Consider the following 23,443-nt stretch of genomic DNA (forward strand, 5'->3'; position numbering starts at 1 on the left):
CAAAACCGCGTATAGATGCGAAATACCCTATTGTTTTGCATCATTGGCCCAAAGGTAGCAAAAGGATTTGGTTTAGGACGTTGTGGTCTCAATGTTTCAGGTTAAGGTAAAGTAGCTGTAAATTCTGTATCCATTTTTTTAGAGGAATTTTCAAAAATCACTATTGTTTAGTGACTATTAACTTCCTATAACTATCATATACATAATATAGCTATAGGGTAGTCCAGCTGTACGTGCATGTATTCACATGTATTCATGAATACAATAACGACAATCACCTTAAAAATAGGTATGTCCAGTTGTCTAACAACAGAAATAATATCAATTAGCGTGATACACTCCTAATATAACCCAACAAAATCAATTTTAACATGCCTCATTATCAACCCAATTAATTAGAATAATTTTTCAGTTGTATATAACTTTTGTATTTAGCGTGTTTCAATATTTTTTTTACTGTTGCATTCATTATATTCAATGTTTGTATTTACTGTATTCGCTATTTTATATAGTGTATTCAAATGTATTTGTATTAACAATATTTTAGTTATTCCTAATACATGTTATTACTGTTGTATTCAATATATTTCATTGCTTGTATTCATTGTATTTCTATTTTTAGTCAGTGTATTTTACTGTATTTTAAAATTAAATATATTCACTGTTTATATTCTGTTCTATTTTAATGTTTGTATTCAATGTATTTCAATATTTATATCTTATATTCATGCATACTGTATGTACAGTATGCATGAATACATGTGTATTCAGCTGTATTAAAAAAATATAGACCTTCGAAATACATAAATACATGCAAAAAAATATATATTTATATAAAAATACAATGTGTTTGAGTGAATTTGTACAGAATACAATGTATTTGTATCATTGTATGTGACTAAATAGCAAAGAAGAGAAGAAAGTTCGTCGGAGATGGCGTTTTTCGGCCAAGACTTCTTATATCGCTTTAGTGCCTCTTCCATTACAATTTACAGCGCTTCCAATTCGATCGCTTCTTCCTCTTTTCCCTCTTACTTACCGCGCTAAGAATCCCTCTTTCTTTTCAATCTCTCCGTCGCCCAAGGTATCTCTGCTTCCTTTTTTTTGATTATATGTTTACTTTCATGTTTATGATTTTGAGATTTTTAGACTTTCTTTCATGATTTGTTTCTCTTTCGTGTATCTATGATTTGGCCTATTTTGCTCGAAGAGAGAGAAGAAAGAGAGAAAGAAAAAAAAAAAAATCTGAGAGAGAATCTGTGTTAATTGAAAGAAAGAGAGAAGAAAAACATAAATAACATATTTCATGCCTCAATGGTAGTATATATCATAAATACTTATTTTGCTATAAAATATAAAAGGTAGCTATAGAAAATAATATTTTAAAATAATTTTAGTTTATAATAAATAGGGAGGTAAACTTTCATTTTTTTTTTACTTACCACGTGGATTGAAGTGTTTCGTGTAACTAAGGCAAGATACCTTATTTCAAAGTAATGGCTTGATCTAGAGAAGAGAGGTATGAAGTGGCTGTATTTGCTTAGACTGTAATATTTCTTATCCTCTATATAATATGATAATTTTAGTTCTTTACGATTTCACTTCCTTCGATTTCTTGGATCATTTTATAAATCGGTGTTATTTAGTTTTATCTTATTATATCTTCATCCAAAGGTGCTCGGTGCTGAAAAATTAAATAAAGATAAAGGAAATAAACACATTTTTTCGTTCAGTTATTTGTTTCATTTTTGGGACGTCTCTAATAATGTATAGTTTCTCGTCCAAGGGATGGGATTCCCTCCGGTACTCTAATATCCAGTAATTCTCAATAGCTAATAGTCTAATACCAAGATGTATGCCACCTGTGCAATTGAAGTTTCAAAGGTTTGGATTTACTTTGTGGTTTTTAGAGTTTTCTATTTGCATTATTCATAAATTATAGTTTCTGTTATTTATTTATTTATTAAAGAGACAAAAAATGGACCAGCTCATTCTTTTTTCAAACAAAGATCAATTTGTGAATCTTAAATTTAAGAAAATTCTCATCATATCTATGTAGAAACAAGGTATGTTTTCTCTGGAAACTCAATTGAATTTTCTTCTACTAAATGAATGTTCAGAAAATTGGCATCTAGAAATATGAAACAAATGAGATTTTGGGTATTTTAAAATAATGTGAAAGTGTAATAATGTGTGTGAAGAAAATCACAAGGTTGAAGAAGAGAACAAAGTTAGCGGAGGAAGGTGAGAAAAATGGCGTAAACTGATCATGTCAATTTTTATTTTTATTTTCTAAGCATTATTTATTAATTAAGCAAATACAAAACAAAATAAAGAAAGAATTAGTATAAAATAAATCCAGGCCATTGGAACTTCAGCTGCACACATGTCATCATCTAATTAATCTATTGAGAATTACTGGACATTATATTAATGGAGGGGATCCTATCCCCTCGTGGGTTCAATTCTTTCATAATTGAAATAACGGAAAAGGTCAAAATATGCCCTTGTACTATACGAAATTGAACACATTTGTCATTCTTTAATACTTTAGCTAAAAAATGCCCTTACCGTCACATAGTTGATCTATATATGCCCTTAGAGTCATACAGTTGGCCCATATATGCCCTTTTTGAAACGGAATCCACTCAAACTAATTAACTCTTTCGTTAATTGTATTAAAGTGTATTACAAACACTATTTCTTTTTTAGTAGTACTTTTTTTCTTTACCTTTCTCTTTTCTTTTTCTATTTTCTTTTCTTCTCTTTTTATTTTTTCCTTTTTCTTTCTCCCTTATCCGATTTCCTCTATTGCTGATACTTTCTCCTTTTTTGTTACCAATTTCACTTGACAAAACTCATGAATTCCCGCCTTCACCGAATTAACACTACCGAAAAAATTTCTCCGATAATTTTCATCTCCTTCTTTTCAGAAGAACCAGAGCCTTCTTGCTGGGAAGCTTTTGGTGGTGTAGGTTTGATTTTTAGGAATAAAATCACGTAAAATTGGTGACGGAAATGGAGGTTCTCGCTTGCTGAATGTGATGGAAAATACGAAAATTTGGAAAGAATGTGGTGGGGTTTGTGATAGTAAAATTAGCAGGAATTCATGAGTTTTGTCAAGTGAAATTGGTGATGAAAATGGAGAAGACATCAGCAATGAAGGAAATCGGATAAGGGAGAAAGAAAAAGGAAAAAAAAAGAGAAGAAAAGAAAAAAGAAGAAAGAAAAGAGAAAGGTAAAGAAATTTGTAATACACTTTAATACAATTAACGAAAGAGCTAAATAGTTTGGGTGGATTCCATTTCGAAAAGGGCATATATGAGCCAACTGTGTGACTCTAAGGGCATATATGGACCAACTATGTGACGGTAATGGCATTTTTGAGCTAAAATATTAACGAATGACAAATGTGTTCAATTTCATATAGTACAAGGGCATATTTGGACCTTTTCCGATGAAATAATTAAAATTCTTTGAAAGAAGACTCTTTTAAAATTTAGTATTATAGTTTAAGGGAAGGAAAACTAAATAGTCAACACAGCTGAACTGAATAATGTAATTATATATCCTTTAATTATAAGCAGGAAAAGACTAGCAACTTGCGTCTGAACGCAAGTAGTCATAAGATGATAAGAGGACGCAAACCTGGAAGTCAGTGCTGTTATAAGTCCAACTGATTGCGTCAAATATTTTTTATTTTTTTATTTGACTTAAGGGATTCCGGAGTTAACTCTAGGATAATGTATGGTCTTTGTTTTTTCCCTTTCATTTTATTATACTCCCTCCGTCTCATATAATGTGTCGTATTTTTTTTTACACGCCTCTTAAGAAATATTAATTAGGAAAGAGATTGGACTATTCTACCTTTATTTATGTCATAAGATATAATCTCTTTCATTGAATATTTATTTATTCTATTTATGTGTTATTTCCATCTTCAAGAACAATTATTATTAAGGGTAAAAAAGGAAAAAAATAATTAATTGTCTTGAACTTTTAAAATGACAAATAATTTGAGACAATTATTTTTAGTAACCACGATTGATAATATGAGACGAATGGAGTATCAGTTATGTGTTAGATTTATGTTTTAAGCAGTAATTATTGCAATACATATTTAAATTTTTACATTAGGACAAGTTGACAACTTATTGATTGATTAAATAAGCAACACAACTCGTCCAGGATCTTAATTTGTCCGATCACATTAAGAACAAAACAATCTTACTCTTTCACATTCATCCCTCCTACCCAACCTTCACCCCCAACTATTTATAGTCCTAAAAGAATGATTCAGACACTATTGGTTGCTCTTTAATTAGTACTATCTTTTTGCCAGACGATCGACAAATCAAGGAGATCTGGTTCACACACACACATAGGACACAACTCTTTATATATAGTACACGACTATTCGTCTATATACGTACATGCATATTACTGTGTCTCTGTGAATTCTCTTGGAGCTTTGAACCAAAATCCGTTTCTAATAGGTACTGTATATGGTTTTACTTCCTTTTCTTTCTTCTATTTTCTTTTCTCCAAGTATTTTTTTGGAATATTTTCAAGCAGTGAAAGGAATTTGGTCTATTTGTTTTGCATTAATATTATTTGTTTCATATTTTGGGATCTGAGATTTTTCTTCTATTTTTGAATTATGAAGTTAAAAATTAAATATTACCAGGAGTCAACGTTGCTTTTCCATGAAGTCCTCCTTATTCAAAAAGATTTTTAAGTTTTCTCCATCAACGAGAAACAGATGATCTCCCTGCAATCAGCTCATTCAACAATTTTTGTTTTCATACTGAAATTTTCTTCTTTCATTTACTATATTACTATGTTGCCATTCACTCTTAATCAGGTTTTAATTAATGTACTACTTACTAATTAGTTTTTGTTATATTCGGAATATGCAGAAAGTGAAGCATGGGGATAGAAAGTGATGAAGTAATTACAGAATCAGGCGGAGGAATTAGGAGAAGAAATTGTTTATGCACAAAAGATGATTTTCTACCTGAGGAGTCATTTAAGAGCTGGAGCAATTACGCGAACGCGCTGAGGCAAACGCCGAGGAGGTTAATAGAACGGGTACTGACACGATCGGGAGATGAGGCGGAGTTAGAGTCCAAGTCGCGAAGTCAGCACGAAATGAAGAAGACACTGAATTGGTGGGACCTGATATGGTTCGGGATGGGAGCCGTGATAGGCGCAGGGATCTTCGTACTGACGGGGCTTGAAGCGAGCCAAGACGCTGGACCGGCTGTAGTACTGTCATATGCCGTTTCCGGTGTCTCCGCCTTGCTCTCCGTCTTCTGCTACACTGAATTTGCCGTTGAGATTCCGGTTGCAGGTAATCAATCATCAGTACCTTTTCATTTCCTAAGGATCGTTTAACTTATAATCTAAGGCGTAGGTAGAATTTCAATTTTATTAGTTTTGGATTTTAGAACAATAATTTTAAGAACTACTAAATCGATTTTAAATTTAATATTTGTATATATTTAATAATTTTTTTTAACACAAATACAATTGGTTCGGCCAAACCTGTATTAAGACTTTCAGCTCAGCCACCGCTTATAATACATTGATAGTGTAAGTGTACGTAGATTACGCACTATTCTTAAAATCACTTCTCAATGGTAAAGTAGACGCAAGTAAAAGAAAATTCGAAATATAGTTAATTTGTTATTTAATATACAAAGCGTTTATGAATTTACGTTTTTCTATATTAATATGATGAGAGGATATGTTTAAAAAATATTAGGCAAAGTACTCCGTTGGATTAACGGGGACTTAAATGATAGTGACAACTGTTTGAAAGCGGATTATATACGTCTATAACATGATTTGTTTTCTTCATTTTTTTGTCTGCATTTCTTTGTTTCTTCTTCTTCTTCTTCTTCGTCGTTTGACAGGTATGGAATTATAAAAAAGAAAGAAAGTTAGGATTACGAATCTTTTGACGTTCTAAAAATAAAAATACTAATCAACAGCTAGTGTACACATGCATTTGCCTTGATTGCCCAATGATTTGCACTATATATTTAAAAACTGTCCGAAGTTTATGGAATCTTTTACTTCGAGTTGAAAAACTAGATCCTAAAAAGTAGTAATTTTTAATAAATTAAAAGTCTACATCTCTTAAATAATCCCACGGTCACTTCCAAGTGCCTGCCACCATGTTGCTGGTGTTAATTATTGTGTTGTTTGCAGCTAAGGCTTTAACTTAGGGGTATATTGTCATGAAGCTATGTTTGGGTATAAAATCTTTTAAGATATAATTGTACTGTATATGCATTTTGGCTGAAATTTCTGAAGTGTCAATTTTCTGTTTATTGCAAATTCATCAATAAAGTCCTATCCAATTTTTCTGAAGAATGACAAAACCATCTCAAATAATTAATGAATACAGCTACACCTATTACTACTTTGGTGTAAAGTCATGATCCTATGTATCTCCTTCTATCAATGGCAAATCTATGCTATCGGTTATGGTTGCTTGAGCCCCCATTGCTTTTAGAGTTAATTAAAGATTATTACTAATATAAAAAAAAAAAAAAATTTCTATAAATACATTAATTGAGCACCCAGCCTCACTAGTAATTTTTAGATTAAAAATAGTTGAGCACACATAATTTAAAAATTTTGGATCCGCCACTATCTTCTACTATTTTCAAACCTGTGATTATTTTACGTTTTGATATTATTAAATTCTTCCTTTTCAATACCCACTAAAGGACTTGATACTCTCTAACAACAACAACAACAAACCCATTAGTTTTTCACAAATGGGGTATAAGGATTACTTTATACTCCCTAATATTAGTGGGGAATGATCCAATATAATATAAATGTCGTTTGTGTTGTGTACAGCCGGATATTGGAAACGTAATGAACCCAAAGGTTGTGGTTGTCCTTTTCTGCGGTCAACGCTAGCAAACCAGGAATATTGGATCTCTCACCTGGCTTATGGCCATGTTACCAGTGTAGTAGGGCGTTGAAGAGTCAAAATTTTAGGTTTGAAATTGGAAGCACAAGCCTCCAACGTAACTACGTCACTTTTCATTTTCTTTCATTTTTTTGGGGGTCAGCTTATGTTTTAATTAGTGTCAAAATTGACGAATGCTTAGAATTCTCATTTACGGCTGCATTATTTGACTTTTAGGATCTTTCTTCTTAATTATTTTTATATTTGGGGGACTACTCAGTGGCGAAGCTAGAAAATATTTCAAAAGTGTTCAAACTTGAACAAGAAAAATAAACATTGTGGAGAGTGAAGCTTGAACCCGTGACCATGAGGCACTCTTGACCACCCTTTGCCACTGAGCTATGATTCTTCATTGTTGTAAGGGTGTTCAATATGTATTACATACATGTAAATCCAAAATTTTACCTATATACACAGTGTTAATTTTCCGACATTTTCCGACGAAGGGTGGTCAGTTGACCACCCTTGCTACACTGTAGCTTCGCCCCTGGGGCTACTAAAGGATAGTTTGTGACACAAATAAATGGGAATAAAAAATAGAACTATTGTTTTTTATTACCATGGGAAGCATGAGATTGAATTTTGGAGTAGATTTTTTGGGATAATGGTAAGTGCAACACATGATTTGTCATGTGTGAGTTAAATGTACCTCATGAGTTTAAAATCGATCATAAATAAAAATAGTTAAGTGAAAATTAATTACTAATGAATCCATTATCTGACGAGTGTCGAACCTTGCAACATATATTTTTCTATTTTCATAAAAACAAAACGAAGATAATGTTATATATGGATGTGGCCATCTGGGTTAGGATTCTTTTATCCGTTTACACATTTATATTCCTCCCAATATCACGCCCATCGATTGTCTTTTTGTCAAGTTTAAGCGAGATCAACAATGGAAATCCCTAGTTGGGAGAAGAAGAGAGAGCAAGAGCGCACATGCAAGCTCTGTATATTGATCAGCAGAATGAAAATGTTTTGAATGAATAATAGTTGTACAACCACTAACTACTTATAAGAAAAGGTAATAGTGTTAACTAACTCCTAACAATATCTAACATAATTAGCCGACTCTCTAATAACTATTTATAATTATACCCTCGAGTAAGTAACACCTTCTTCTACACTCCCCCTCAAGCTGGTAGGTGCACAGATGTTCAGCACTCCCAGCTTGCATATCAAGTATTCATGTTGTACCCTGCTCAATCCTTTTGTCAATATGTCTGTTACCTGATCCTTTGATCTAACATGCTGTGCTTTCACTAGGCCCAATTATATCTTCTCTCTAATAAAATGACAGTCTATTTCATATGTTTGGTTCTCTCGTGATATACTGGATTTGCAGCTATTTGTAAAGCTGCCTTATTATCACAAAACAGATCAACTGGTAATGCAACATCTGCTTCCAACTCCTTCAATAGAGCAGTCAACCAAACAACTTCTGAAACTACACTTGCCATGCTTCTGTACTCTGCTTCTGCTGAGCTTTTAGAAACTGTGCTTTATTTCTTGGACTTCCATGATACTAAAGAATCCCCATAATTGATTAGAAATCCTGAAACTGATCTTCTTGTATTTGGACAAGAGGCCCAGTCTGTATCACAGTATATAACGAGTTTATTAGATCCTTTACTGTTGAGCAAAATTTCTAAACCAGGCGCTCTTTTGATGTATCTTGCTACTCTCATGGCTGCATCCCAATGGGATTTCTTTGGTTGTTGTAAAAACTGACTCAGTGTCTGTACAACATAAGCAATGTCTGACCTTGTCAAAGTGAGATACAACAATTTTCCCATCAGCCTTTGATACTGATTTCTGTCTGCAAGAATATGATCTTCTTTCTTCTCTATCAGTTTATCATACTCTTGTACTGTCAACTTCATATTGACTTCCAATGGTGTCCAGGATAGTTTTGCATCTCCCAGGACTAGATCAGATATAATCTCTAGTGCATATTTCCTTTGATTCACTAGAATGCCTTTGCTTGACCTGCTGAATTCCATTCCTAAGAAAAATTTCAACTCTCCCAAGTCTTTAATTTTGAAAGCTTTGTGCAATAACTCCTTTGTGTCTTGTATCATCTTCAGGTTGTTCCCAGTAACTAACATGTCATCTACATAGACAAGTATCACCACTACATTGCTTCCCTCTTTTCTGATAAACAGGGAGTGATCAAGACTATTCTGATTGAAGCCTGATTGTAGTAGTGTCTCTATGAGTTTCAAGTTCCATTGCCTGCTGGCTTATTTTAATCCATACAGGGATTTGAGAAGTCTGCATACTAGCTTGGACTCCCCCTGGCTTGAGAATCCCTGAGGTAATTCCATATACACCTCATCATGCAAATCACCCTGCAAGAAGGCATTATACACATCTAACTGATGGATATGCCAAGCTTGCATAACAGCTAAAGAAAGAACTGTTCTAACAGTGACAATTTTCACCACAGGTGAAAATGTCTCATGATAATCAAGACCTTCAGTTTGACTGTATCCTTTAGCCACTAATCTGGCCTTAAACTTTCAACCTCCCTATCATCCTTCAGTTTCACCTTGTACACCCATCTGCACCCAATTGGTGATTTTCAGGTGGTAAAGGAACTAACTCCCAAGTTTTGTTGTCTTGTAGAGCTTAGATTTCAACACTCATAGCATCAACCCATCGACTATCCTTAGAGGCTTCACGAAAAGATTTAGGTTCTGATGTAGCTGAGAGAGCACCTAAAAAGGCTTGGTATGGGCTGGACAACTGATTATAAGACACATAATGAGACATGGAATATGGCTGTTTAGTAGAAGTAGTAGTCACATAATCTGTAACCCTAAAGGCTGTTTGGTGACTCTTTGAGATCTTCTAAGAGAAGTATCCTCTTCAACTAGTAGAGATACTAAGGTCTCCTCAAAGTTATCAACAAAAGTGAAGGATAAATCATCCAGCTAGTGAGAATTAGAAGGTGGGATAACTGGTGATGACACTGAAACTGTAGGTGGAGACTCAGTTGAAATTGGTGCATCAGCTGCAAATGGAGAAGTATTCTGGGATCTAGAACTAAGTGGAGCTGTTTCTGCAGAATCAAAGAAATAAGAAGGTATACAGGTTTGATCCTGGTCTGATTGTCCTTGAAGGGAAACACTGTTTCTCTGAATGTGACATCTCTATTAATGAAGAATTGTTGCTTCTGCAAGTCATAGAGGACATATCCTTTTGTAACATTGGAATATCCCATGAAGACAACCTTCACATCCCTGGCACCAAACTTATCACTTCTTGACAGAACACTTGCATAACAAAGACAACCTAAAGTTCTAAAATGATGAACCATAAGCTTCTTACCATAAAACAGCTCATAAGGTGATTTACCCTGCAAAATAACAAAAGGTAATCTATTAATGATGTAAACAACAGCCATGATACAATGTCCCAAAAACTTCAAAGGAATATGGCCTTGGAATCTTATGGCTCTTACAATTTCAAGGATGTGTCTATGTTTTCTCTCAGCTACACCATTCTACTGAGGAGAGTAGACACAAGTCCTCTGATGGACAATGCCCAATTCCCTCAAGAGTGCAATGAAATTAGCATTAACAAACTCACCACCATTGTCTGATCTCACAGACTGTACATATGTACTGAATTAAGTATGCACCATTTTAAATAAATTTCTCAAGACTAGGAGCACATCACTCTTAAACTTCAATAAGAAAATCCAAGTTACACGTGAGAAGTCATCAACCACAGTTAAGAAAAACTTATTACCATCAAAAGTAGGAATATGATAAGGTCCCCATACATCCAAATGTAATAGTTGAAATACTGCAGTAGTTTTGCTAGTACTTGAAGAAGGAAAAGACAATCTAGTGTGTTTAGCTAAGGGGCATATCCCACACTTATTAACTACACTTTTATAATCTTTAATATCTGCTCCAAGCAATTTCCTTATAGCTCCTCCAGAAGCATGGGCCAATCTCATGTGCCACAGTGAAACATCAATGTTCTTCTCCTCTGCAGTAACAATCAATCCTCTGCTTATTGAGTCAGCATCAGAAACAAAGAGATATAACCCTCCTTTCTCTCTACCAATTCCCTTCACCCTCCCATTTGAGAGGTCCTAGAACAAACAAAAGTTAGGAAAAAAGGTAACAGAGCAGTGAAGGTCTCTAGTTACTTTTGATACTGACATCAAGTTATACTGAAAATCAGGAACAAATAATACATTCTTCATTACTGCATCTTTCGAGAGTAAACAGTCCTCAACATGAGACACTGAAGTCACCTAACCATTTGGCATTTGCACTATTTTACTGCTTAAGGAATCAGCTTTGCGAACAGAATGTAACATATCTAAATCAGATATCATATGGTTTGTTGCCCCTGTATCTATAATCCAATCCTTCTTTGCTACACTAGCCATAAAGGAATGAATAGTACCTGTCATATTAGCCATTTTCCTGAGAAGGCTCTTTGTTTAGCATTATGAGGATTTAATTGTATTGATCAGTAGTAAACACTGGTGGCCTAGGAATCTCATTCAAAGCAGCTGTGTCTCCATCATCATTTCTACCTGCATTAGGTCCAGGAACATTTGGTGCATAGTTCCCTACATTGGCATTGTAAGCAGTTGAGTTGCCCTGTCCTTTCTTTCTGAACTTGAAGTCCGCAGGATAACCTACTATATTATAACAATTCTTCTTACTATGCCCTTTCATCTTACAAAATTCACACTGAATGTTCCAATTCTTCTTAGGTTTTGGATAACTGCCTCCTTTTGTAGACAGAAAAGCTGTGGCTTCTGATCCTTCTCCTACCATAGATACATTTGAGAATGATCTCTGACTTTCTCTCTCAATTATCATAGAATATGCTTTGCTAACACTTGGAGTGGGATTAGTCATAAGGATTTGACTCCTTGCCTGCTCATAATTCTCATTAAGTCCCATCAGAAATTGCATTAGCTTTTGCCTATGCAAATGTTTATTGAAATCCTTAGATCTCCTACAGTCACAGCTTGGAGGAGTCATGCTCTCGTACTCATCCCATAACTCTTTGAGTTTGGTAAAATACACAGAAACACTGTTTGTTCCTTGATAAAGTGTTGCAATCTCCTTGTGAAGCTGATAAACCCTAGATGCATTGACTTTATCAAAACGCTCTCTCAGGTCTTCCCAGATATGATATGCATCTTTTGCATACACTATGCCTGTTAACAATTCCTTCGAAACAGAGCTCATTATCCATCCAAGCACAATTGCGTTGCACCTGTCCCACTGATGACCCAGATCCTCCTCAAAATCCTCTATTTTTAGAGTTCCGTCGATCAGCCCTAATTTGTTCTTTCCTAACAACTGGATTCGCATCGCACGGCTCCAAACAGAGTAATTTTCAGTTCCGGTCAACTGAATTGAGACTATCGGCGCTCGGGTAGTGTTTGAAGGATGAAGATACAAAATGTGATTGTGATCGAGATCTGTTTTCGCCATTGTTGAGATCGGACTCTACCATTGAACAATTTGACAACAAAATCGAAGGTAATTAGCTCACAATTGTGGCTAATAGCTCTGATACCATGTCAAGTTTAAGCGAGATCAACAATTGAAATCCCTAGATTGGGAGAAGAAGAGAGAGCAAGAGCGCACATGCAAGCTCTGTATATTGATCAGCAGAATGAAAATGTTTTGAATAAATAATAGCTTTACAACCACTAACTACTTATAAGAAAAGGTAATAGTGTTAACTAACTCCTAACAATATCTAACATAATTAGCCGACTCTCTAACAGCTATTTACAATTATACCCTCGACTAAGTAACACCTTCTTCTACACTTTTTTTTATTTTCATTTTTCAAAGCATATAGTTCAAGTCCTAACTAGTTGGAGTATAATTCTTTCGCCATCCAAATTATTTTGAACTAATTGTAAAATGTTTCTCTATTGCATTTGGATCAGCAAAATCTTGTTCCACATTTAATTAGCTTTTGCATAAAACCCTTCAACATTTTATCACATGACAATCGTTCACTGCAACTTATAAGTATTTTCTCTGTTCATAGGCTATCTGTAATATGATTAAACTAAAAGAAATTAATGCTATGGTTTGTTTGACTGAAAATCTCAGAATAAGAATTGTATAACGACATGAACAATCGATGTATCCCTATTTTTTTCATTACAATATTAGGCACGCAGATTAATAATTTGTGTCTAGACGAAGTGAACCTTGACAGATAATCTCCATCGAATATCCGTGATAGTAGTACTTATACTTTGACACTTGAATTTGCAATAAGTCTAATCACTAATGCAAATTAGTATTTTTTAAATTGTGTAACTATCTCATCTAAAAGTTTAAACATTTAGTACAACAACACAACAACAACAACCCAGTATAATTCCACTAGTGGAGTCTGGGGAGGGTAGTGTGTACGCAGACCTTACCCCTAGTATGAGGTAAAGAGGCTGTTTCCAATAGACCCTCGGCATCCTTTCCCTCCAAGAACTCCCCACCTTGCTCTTGAGGTGACTCGAACTCACAACCTCTTGGTTGGAAGTGGAGGTTGCTTAAACATTTAGTGAAAACACATATTTATTTACTTAATTATGGCTTCAACAATATTGACCGAGGTTTTGTTAAGGAATATTTACTAAGTTCTGAAATTTTGATTTTATATAGGTGGTTCATTCGCCTACTTGAGGGTAGAGCTTGGTGACTTCGTAGCCTTCATTGCTGCTGGCAATATTCTCCTCGAATACGTGATTGGTGGAGCTGCAGTAGCTCGTTCATGGACCTCCTACTTTGCAACTCTATTGAACTTCAGGGCTGACAAATTTCTCATCACTGCAAACGGTTTAGCCAAGGGCTACAACCAACTTGACCCAATCGCAGTTGGTGTTTGCTTCATCATCTGCATCATTGCAATTCGCAGCACAAAGGGATCTTCTCGTCTCAACTACGTTGCATCGATCATTCACATCGTCGTGATTATTTTCATCATCATCTGTGGCCTAATCAAGTCGGATACCAAGAACTACACCCCCTTTACGCCATTTGGCACTCGTGGCATTTTCAAAGCTTCTGCAGTTTTGTTCTTTGCTTATGTTGGTTTTGATGCTGTTTCAACTATGGCAGAGGAAACTAAGGATCCGGCTCGAGATATCCCCATTGGCCTAGTTGGTTCTATGGTGATTACTACCACTATATACTGTATATTGGCTATAACGCTCTGTCTTATGCAGCCTTATCAGAACATTGATCCTAATGCTCCGTTTTCTGTCGCGTTCAAAGCTGTTGGATGGAGTTGGGCGCAATACATTGTGGCTGCAGGTAGAGGCAGAGCTACAACTGCTTTCATGTATTACTTTTTATACATATATATTAAATCTTGAACACTCTTAACAAAATTTCTGACATTGTCATTGGTTGCAGGTGCATTGAAAGGAATGACATCTGTATTGCTTGTAGGCGCGGTTGGTCAGGCGCGTTATCTCACTCACATTGCACGGACTCACATGATGCCTCCTTGGTTTTCCTATGTTGATGCAAAAACAGGAACGCCCGTTAATGCCACGGCCGTCATGATGAGTGCTACCGCGATCGTCGCCTTCTTCACGAAGCTCAAAATTCTCTCCAATCTTCTCTCGATCTCTACACTTTTCATCTTTATGCTCGTGGCGCTTGCTCTCCTCGTTCGTCGTTACTATGCAAGCGGCGTGACTACTAACGCGGACCGCAACAAGCTAATTGCGTGCCTATTGCTCATCCTCGGGTCCTCAATTGCCACGGCTGCTTATTGGGGACTTAGTGAGAATGGATGGATTGCATACTGCATTACTCTGCCTATTTGGTTTATGGCAACTGCGGGGATTTACATATTTGTTCCTCAAGCTCGTAATCCAAAGCTATGGGGCGTGCCTCTTGTGCCTTGGTTGCCATCAGCATCAATAGCAATAAACATTTTCCTTCTAGGCTCAATAGATAAAGATTCGTTCATAAGATTTGCTGGCTGGACAGGGTTTCTTTTGGTGTATTACTTCTTTTTTGGGCTACATGCTTCTTATGACACCGCAAAGGAGTTGGAAAGGAGCAAAGCAGGGTGGAAGAGTAATATTGAAGAAGGAAATGCAGTTAGCTCTAATGGGTTAAAACATGCTCCTAGTGCTCCTCCTGTTGCTTCTGGCAACTGAATTGTGTCTAAATGTTACAACGTTATGTTCCTAGTGCTCCTATTTTATTTGTCTTATTCATGCATATTATGTTAGTCCATTGTACAGACTCCGTTTCTAAAAGTAAACTACTGACGGTTGCTGTATTGTACTTAACTCTATCCTTGTATTTCTCAAGCATAGCCGCTTTGGATTAACTTAGGAAGAGTTTAACTTCTATGTACTCATAATATAAAAATATTTATCCAATCAGGTCATTTGTTAGGTATATAGGTAAATCTCCCGATAAACATTAATTGATAAATATGATTAAGATTGGTAAAAACTTATAGGTTAAAATTCACAGTATCTTTAGAAAGAACAGCAGCTCCCTGTCTCTTGACATAGATTTGATAACTGTTTTCCACAACCCCAAAACACAAATCCTCCCTTTCTTAGGTCAACCTCTAAAAAAGAAGAAGGGAAAACCAGCCCAGCCCATTTAACTACTAAAACAAATTCTTCCTCGGCCCTTTTTTGTTTGAGACCAAAACAAAAGCCCAACCCTCCAAGTGCCCTTTCCACTTTCACCAGAATTAAACCTCTGCCATAAGAAAAGATGTTATTTCAACTCCTTTTTCAGGAAAGTAACAAGAGTATAAGATCAAACCAACTAGCGGGATGATAAATTTTGAGTCAAATTATTACAAACACAAGCTATCAAGTAAATTCGGTTAATTACAAAGTAACGAATAATAATAGGCTAACCAAACACAAATTACCTATATTTGGAGAAACAGATAATAATACCACGCTAAATCACACTTTAACAAAGAATATAATAATACTAATATGTTATAATATCCATTGACAAGGTGGGTTGCTCTGATGGTAAGCACCCTCCACTTCCAACCAAGAGGTTGTGAGTTCGAGTCACCCCAAGAGCAAGGTGGAGAGTTCTTGGAGGGAAGGATGCCGAGGGTCTATTGGAAACAGCCTCTCTACCCCAGGGTAAGGGTAAGGTCTGCGTACACACTACCCTCCCCAGACCCCACTAGTGGGATTATACTGGGTTGTTGTTGTTGTTGTATGTTATAATATCCATGACATTCTTGTAGCTGATAATGATCATCTACAGATTTCTTGTTGCAATAAATCCAAATCCAAATGCTTACTCTGAATGCATACTTCAATTAAAAATACATTTCAGAAACCACAGTATGTCAATTTCAAGACCAATATTAGAGATATCAATGACACGGCAAAAGCCAGAATTAGTAATTCCAGCAACAACAACACCTCGTGAGAGAAAACATCTTTCTGATATAGATGATCAAGGGAGTCTTCGTTTTCAAATTCCCATATTAATGTTTTACAAATATAATCCTTCAATGGAAGGCAAAGATCCTGTAAATCTCATCAAAGAAGGATTGTCAAAGACACTAGTGTTTTACTATCCATTAGCTGGTAGGATCGTTGAATTAATGCCTGATAGGAAGCTTGTTGTGGATTGCAATGGTGAAGGAATCTTGTTTGTAGAAGCTGATGCCCAAGTGGAGCTTGACAAGTTAGGAGACTCCATTAAACCACCATGTCCATACTTGGATCAACTGCTATATAATGTGCCTGGTTCTGCTGGTATCATTGGCTGTCCTTTTTTGTTAGTTCAGGTAAACAATCTCCTTATGTTTGATTTAGATGGAATGATTTAAGTTATATATACGTCCATAATGTGAAGGTTTTTTAACTTGTGATAGCAGCAGCATGTTACTTGAATTTTTACGGAATTATCTATTATAGTAAGTAATATTTATCAATTAAGAGATTTATATGTAGTTATTTAATAAATGACATGATTGTGTAAATATTTTTTACCTTAGAATTTAAACTTATGAAAATTCTTCTTTTTTATTTCTTGAACAGCAAAAACGCCCTTACAGGCATTTATTCCCTGCGCTATAATTTCAGTGTCACATTTTGCTTTAATATATTGATGAAGCCAGATGGATAAAGTAATACTCTCTTTTCAAAAAAAACAAAATTATGTTTAAAAATCTAGTATTTACATAAGTTGCTAAATTTTAGAATTAAATGTCGCATTTATAAAAGAACTTTTTACAAAATCTTAATGACATTAATGTTAGATGACGTCGTTACTATTGGTATTGTTAATAGACAAAATAACATGAATTAATCGATATATATCCCTTAGAAAAACGAAAACGATAATACGATGAAAATAAAATGAGATCGGAAATAGAAAAATGATGACGGCCATATTATTTTCTTCTTTTCCTAATTAGCATGATGTGTGCCAAGAGTTTTTTGTTCATGATTTAATTTCCCATAGTAATTGAGCTAACATATGATTAACTCCCCCCCTCCCCCCCCATATATGTATTCATAGGTGAATTTGCTGTTGGATTCAGATTTAATCACACTATGACGGATGCCTATGGTGTGAAATTGTTTCTAAATGCCTTAACTGAATTGATCCAAGGAGCTTCAACACCTACTATATTACCCATGTGGCAAAAGCTTCTCTTAAGTGCTAGATCATCCCCATGCATTACATGTACGCACCATGAGTTTGATGATCACACAAGCAATAATATTAATGCATGTGATCAAGACAATACTAAGTTGATACAACAATCATTATTCTTTGGAAATAGAGAGATGCGAGCAATTCAAGATCAAGTTTCTCCAAACCAACGTGCAATTTATACAAAATTCGCGCTATTAGTCGCGTTTTTATTGAAGTGTCGTACGATTGCTCTTGGTCTACATCCTGAAGAGATTGTCCATTTGACTTACCTTGTTAATGTACGTGGAAAATCACTAAAATTCGAACTCCCGTTAGGATATTATGGGAATGCATGGGTTTCTCCGGCAACAGTATCAAAAGCAAGATTGCTATGTTCAAGTCCTTTAACGTATGCAGTTGGTTTGGTTAAGAAAGTTAAAGATCAAATGAATGAAGAATACGTCAGATAAGTGGCAGATTTAATAGTGATTAAAGGGAGACCGGAGTTGACAAAATCTTGGAATTTTATTATCTTAGATAATAGATCTGCTGGATTTGATGAAGTAGATTTTGGATGAGGAGTGCCCATTTTTGGAGGGGTTCCAAAAGCTATATCTGTGATAAGTTTTTGTCTTCCTCTTAAAAATAATAGGGAAAAGGTCCAAAAATAACCTTGTGGTATTCGAAATGGATCAATTATAACCCCCATTTAAATTTGAATTCAAAAATGACCATGTCGTTATAAAATGGGTCTAATAATGCCCTTGTGTTATTTAAAATGGATCAATAATGCCCTGAATTTTTTTTTTTTTTTAAAATGCTTTTAAAAACTGAAAAATATATATTCTGTAAAAACTAGAAAAAGAAAGGAATTTGCAAAATATATATTTTTAAGTCTTTTAAGTTTTTTTAAAGTATTTATTTTGTAAAAACTGAAAAAAAAATATATTTTTAAAAAACTGGAAAACAAAAACTCTCCTAAAGTAGTGGACTATTCATTTACAGTTATATATCGGTGTAAATGAATATTCATTTACAGTTATATGTCGGTGTAAATGAATATTCATTTACAGTTATATGTCAGTGTAAATGAATATTTAAAAACCGACTAAACCGACATAATCGTACCGTGCCGAACCGATTTTTAGGTTTTTTTTTAATAAAATCGTATGTTTTTATATAAATCTATAATTGTACCGATAATTATGGTAGATTTTTTATTTTATAAAAATAAATCGAAAAAATATTGAACCGTCAAATTGAAAAAAAAATTACAAAATATTTTTATTTTTTTAAAACTAATGCATATGCAGTCCACTGCTTTAGGAGAGTTTTTTTTTTCCAGTTTTTTAAAAAAATATATTTTTTTTAGTTTTTACAAAACAAATACTTTAAAAAAACTGAAAAGACTTAAAAATATATATTTTGCAATTTCCTTTCTTTTTCTAGTTTTTACAGAATATATATTTTTCAGTTTTTAAAAGTATTTTAAAAAAAAATAAAAAATTCAGGGCATTATTGATCTATTTTGAATAACACAAGGGCATTATTAGGGCTGCTTATCGGGCGGATTGGGCGGTTATTTACTCTTAACGGTTTGGCTTATTGGTTATCGGCTTTTAAATGTATTAATCCGCTAGCCACCCGATAAGATATCGGGCGGATTGGTATCGGTTTAGCTCTTATCGGGCGATTTATCGGATTGTTTGCTGACCGCTGTGACTCAAAATAAAATTCCTATGCTCAGCAGACTACATTCCAGTCTATAGAATATGGCACCTAAGAAGAGAGCTAAATAGAAGAAATATAGAGCTACATTCCAGCGTATTTTCCAGTAGAATCATCTCTGGGGATGAGCCTATTAACAATTTATAACTATCAGAAGAAATAGAAGACAACACTGGGTATAACACATGACATCAAAATTATCTAATAGTAACTAACTGGAATAGTAAATTATAACTAAATGTCTAATAGTAAATTAGTAATAGATAGAGTACTGGAAGTGGAAGAAGGGTTTTTGATTATTTAATATATATATATATATATATTCTTAACGGGTTAACGGATTATCCATTAAGAAAATTGAATAATCCGCCCCCAAACCGATAAGCCGTTAATAAAAATATTTCAATCCATTCCCCGTCCGTTAAACCGTTAAACCGATACCAATAAACCATTAAGCTTCGATTTCGGTTCGGTTTTCGGTTTCAGTTCGGTTTTGAACACCCCTAGGCATTATTAGACCCATTTTATAATGGCAGGGTTATTTTTGGATTTAAATTTAAACGGGGGTTATAATTGATCAATTTCGAATACCACAAGGTCAGTTTTGGGCCTTTTTCCAAAATAATACGGGAGAAAAAGGTATTTTGATAGCTATAAGTTTGCCTCTACTTGCCATGAAAAAAATTCAAGAGATTGTACAAGATACTTGTCACGACCCAAAATTTTAACCTGTCGTGATAGCATCTAACATACCGGCTAGGAGAGCCAAAATGTAACAATAGAGAACTAGAACAACATATAGCAACCTTGTTATAATATTCAACTACTAACTCTGCAACTGTTTTCTTAGGCTGCTTGTACTCCATCTTCAATATCAATTAGAGTTCAATATCAAGAATAATTTTTCAAGCTTTATCCCTAGCACTTGCCAGGTACTACACAAAAAAAATCTTGAAAACTAGTTAACTAAAACCAAAAAAGAAAAAAAGAAAAAAAAATTAAATCCCGAATTAGTACAAAAAAATATTTTGAACACTATTGATTGTCAATCCCTGCAACGTACGCTAAAATTTGACGAGCGCAAAACACAACATGAAATTGATGCTCACTAGCCAAAGATAATATAGTTAAATTATCGTCTCCACATGGATTGAATTTAAATAATGTTTGAGTAATGTCTGGCTTATTTGCTATTCAAAATGATCAACACTTGATTTCGAGTGATTACTACTATAATTAACTACTAAATTAAGATTACCAATAATTAGCCATGATCATAGAGAAGGAGAGTTAAACTAACAGGTTGTAAACAATGGGAGAGATAAGGATCGTGACAGGATTGGTGCAAGATGGCTATTTGGGATCTAGCTCTATTTAAATTCACTCTAATGTTCTAATTATTCTCACAAATTGGGGGGTGAATTGTAGCCGTTTTGAATTTCTAGTCGACTAATACGAAGACAACCTGCACAATACTGATAGTACTTCGATTAACAAATACTAATCTCAACAAACATTAATTGCTTCTAATAAAATATGAAAGCAATAAGGTAAATGACACCAGGAATTTTATACTGGTTCAGAACTAATGTGGTATCCTACTCCAGTCTCCTTGGGTTGCAAGAATGTTATCTCTTGATGTCTTTGTAATATGAGTTGAGTATAGCTTGTGTGATTTGCAACGTTCACCACCAATGTTTACAAGGTTGGTTTTCACTCGCTCACAAACAACAAACAAGGGTTGGTTTTAACACGCTCACCAACGACGCAAAAAGTTGGTTTTTACTTGCTCACCAACGACTCTTTGTTTTTCACTCGCTCACCAAAGAAACGAATAATAACACAACCTCTAAGAACACACTGTCTTTCCAATATTTTTCTATATGTCTTCACTCTTTTGTGTACACAGTAAATCTACTAAAAGTGAATTACAATGCTTGTTAAGAGTAGAATAAAGAACTTGTAGTTAGATAGACAATTGTATAGAAGGCTGCATACTTTTCTTCTTTATTAGAAGCGCCTATTTATAGCCTTTTCAACTTGTTCTGGCTATTTCATGATCCAAGGGAATTTTGAATATTCTAGCACTCTTCGCTGCATCCAATTTTCATTATTTACTTGAATCTTGGAGTGATATCTTTTTCTGGACCCGTGTGAGTAAATCTTCTCTGATTACTGAATGTCAACTCCTTGATTTATTTCTTCTTGAAGTTATTTGCTTCCATAATTGATATTGACTGCTGCTTGATGTTTGCTTGGAGAAATATTTGTTTCCATATCTAACCTTGATATAAATTTGGTCAGCCTTATATAAGTAATCTTTCTGAATTCTATTTTCCAATACTTCCCAGCAACTTATCATAATATCTTAATTATTGGATACCTTTGATTTGAATAAGAATCACACTCCTTGTCTTGACAGATAACAAATAGATATTCCTTGATTTGTTTCCTTGCCATGTCTGAAATGAAATCTTCAGCAGCTTCTTTTACCTCTACAAATTGTGGTGAATATCCTTTTTCATTCTTGAACAATTTCCTTGCTTCTTAGCACTTCAGCGAATCTGTAGTAGATGATCCTTTTTGAATTTCCTTTCCCTGCTAATCAATATTCGCTTTAGTTTCCCAAAGCTCTTTCCATAATATAGATTATACTACACCCATAAATATATTTTTCTTTCCATAAAAAATATATTTTTCCTTGGCCTTGTAGTATCTCTTCCATATAGTATCTTCTTTCCACAAAATAATAGATCTTCTCCATGATTTTAGCAACTTTCCTTTGAAGATATTGAAAAACTTTCCTTCCATAATTTCCATAGATTCTTCTTCTTATATTGTAGTAAGCCATTTAATATTTGAAATTTGACTTTCAAATATTATTCCTTCTATGACGCTTGGAGATTAAATATCTGAAAATAATCTTCCTTGATAATAATATTTTCACTCATAAATTTATCACATGATATTCTCTTTTTCATATTTGTTTGGATCTTTACCAGCATCTTCTTTCTTGAATAAACCTGTGCAAGAATAAGATTATCACAAGTAAATATTCTTTGATTAATAATTATGTTGGTTTGTTATCATCAAAATCAATACGTGAAACCTTGAAGCTAACAATCTCCCCCTTTTTGATGATGACAAACCATTGAGTACAAAATAAGAAAATTTAATCAAACACTTAATTAAAGACAGTAATGGGATAATCTAGATAAACAGGTTACTTTCCTAAAGTAATCTTCTCGAAATGTATGTAGTACATCAAGTGTGAACTTCCCCTCACTCTATGTATTCCTCAGTTATGCTCCCCCTATCTCCATGCATTCTACCTGAATTTTTGAGCTTTTGTACACATTTACTTTCTCCCCCTTTTTTCATCATCAAAGGAGTAGAATAGGATATAAATTACTAGAAACAATAATAAAGCATACGCTCAAAGCACCAGAGGTAAATGCACAATCCATTAATTCATCCAGTTTAAAGTGAAACCAACGACAAGTATAATAAACCCTAAGCAATCAATACCAAAGGTTTGATTCAGTTGGAAAAACTCTTGAGTAACCAAATCATGCTGACTACACGAAGCATGAGAAATTTCAGTTCATTTAGGTCAACCAAAAATAATTTCAAATATTTAAAGAGACTTATTGGACTTCCAATAACGTAGAGCAGTACGACACAATTTTGAATCTATTCTAATAGAATCGAGCCATAGACATTGTAAGGCCCCGTTAAAAATTCCTAATGATTTAAGATTTTAAAGTGCGCCAATGGTATTTGGGAATAACATGTTCGAGTATTAAAGGAGACCCATGGGATAGAACCATATTATTTTGAAATAAAAAATATATGTTTAAGGTGTGTTGGAACATACTAAGAAGTTTTGTGAATGGAAAGAATTCGTGTGGAACAAGTAGGATACAGTAAGTGGAAAGGATGCCTCAATTCGCACAAGATACTACTTCAAACGCATGCTGCTACCAAACTATAATGACTTAGGAAGTGATCTACCTATAAAATTAAAGCTCTTTGAGTCTAGTTTCTAACGCTTCAA

The 23,443-nt window shown here is 34.3% G+C and overlaps 2 protein-coding genes and 1 pseudogene across 4 annotated transcripts; 2 read left to right on the forward strand and 1 right to left on the reverse strand.

Moving 5' to 3' along the window:
- Nucleotides 1-4,194: 4,194 nt before the first annotated feature.
- On the forward strand, nucleotides 4,195-15,300 carry LOC107785816 (cationic amino acid transporter 1). Its single transcript, XM_016607194.2, has 4 exons — nucleotides 4,195-4,496; nucleotides 4,920-5,353; nucleotides 13,663-14,313; nucleotides 14,416-15,300. The coding sequence occupies exons 2-4, from the start codon at nucleotides 4,930-4,932 to the stop codon at nucleotides 15,171-15,173; spliced, it is 1,833 nt and encodes a 610-aa protein (XP_016462680.1). The 5' UTR covers nucleotides 4,195-4,496; nucleotides 4,920-4,929; the 3' UTR covers nucleotides 15,174-15,300.
- On the reverse strand, nucleotides 7,904-13,552 carry LOC107785817 (uncharacterized). 3 transcript variants are annotated; one of them, XM_016607197.2, is made up of 2 exons: nucleotides 11,423-13,552; nucleotides 7,904-10,355 (listed from the first exon to the last, which is right to left on the reverse strand). In XM_016607197.2, exon 1 carries the CDS (start codon nucleotides 12,469-12,471, stop codon nucleotides 11,476-11,478), a length of 996 nt encoding a protein of 331 aa, XP_016462683.1. In that variant the 5' UTR covers nucleotides 12,472-13,552; the 3' UTR covers nucleotides 7,904-10,355; nucleotides 11,423-11,475. The 3 variants fall into 3 exon arrangements, with proteins under 3 accessions (XP_016462683.1, XP_075091163.1, XP_016462681.1); XM_075235062.1 differs by having other exon boundaries at nucleotides 10,461-13,549; XM_016607195.2 differs by lacking the exon at nucleotides 7,904-10,355 and adding an exon at nucleotides 10,643-11,102 and having other exon boundaries at nucleotides 11,423-13,551.
- A 705-nt stretch (nucleotides 15,301-16,005) lies between the features above and the next one.
- On the forward strand, nucleotides 16,006-20,287 carry LOC107810728 (alcohol acyl transferase 1 allele RGa-like; annotated as a pseudogene).
- Nucleotides 20,288-23,443: the final 3,156 nt, after the last annotated feature.

This window comes from Nicotiana tabacum, chromosome 17 (genome assembly GCF_000715075.1).
Source record: "Nicotiana tabacum cultivar K326 chromosome 17, ASM71507v2, whole genome shotgun sequence".
Lineage (NCBI taxonomy): Eukaryota > Viridiplantae > Streptophyta > Magnoliopsida > Solanales > Solanaceae > Nicotiana > Nicotiana tabacum.

Excerpts from the sequence above, each read along its gene's own strand:
- LOC107785816 (XM_016607194.2), top strand. The coding sequence starts at position 4,930 with ATGGGGATAGAAAGTGATGAAGTAATTACAGAATCAGGCGGAGGAATT. Across the intron at positions 5,354-13,662 it reads CGTTGAGATTCCGGTTGCAG|GTGGTTCATTCGCCTACTTG; the intron begins GTAATCAATCAT and ends GATTTTATATAG. Across the intron at positions 14,314-14,415 it reads GCAATACATTGTGGCTGCAG|GTGCATTGAAAGGAATGACA; the intron begins GTAGAGGCAGAG and ends CATTGGTTGCAG.
- LOC107785817 (XM_016607197.2), bottom strand. The coding sequence starts at position 12,471 with ATGGCGAAAACAGATCTCGATCACAATCACATTTTGTATCTTCATCCT.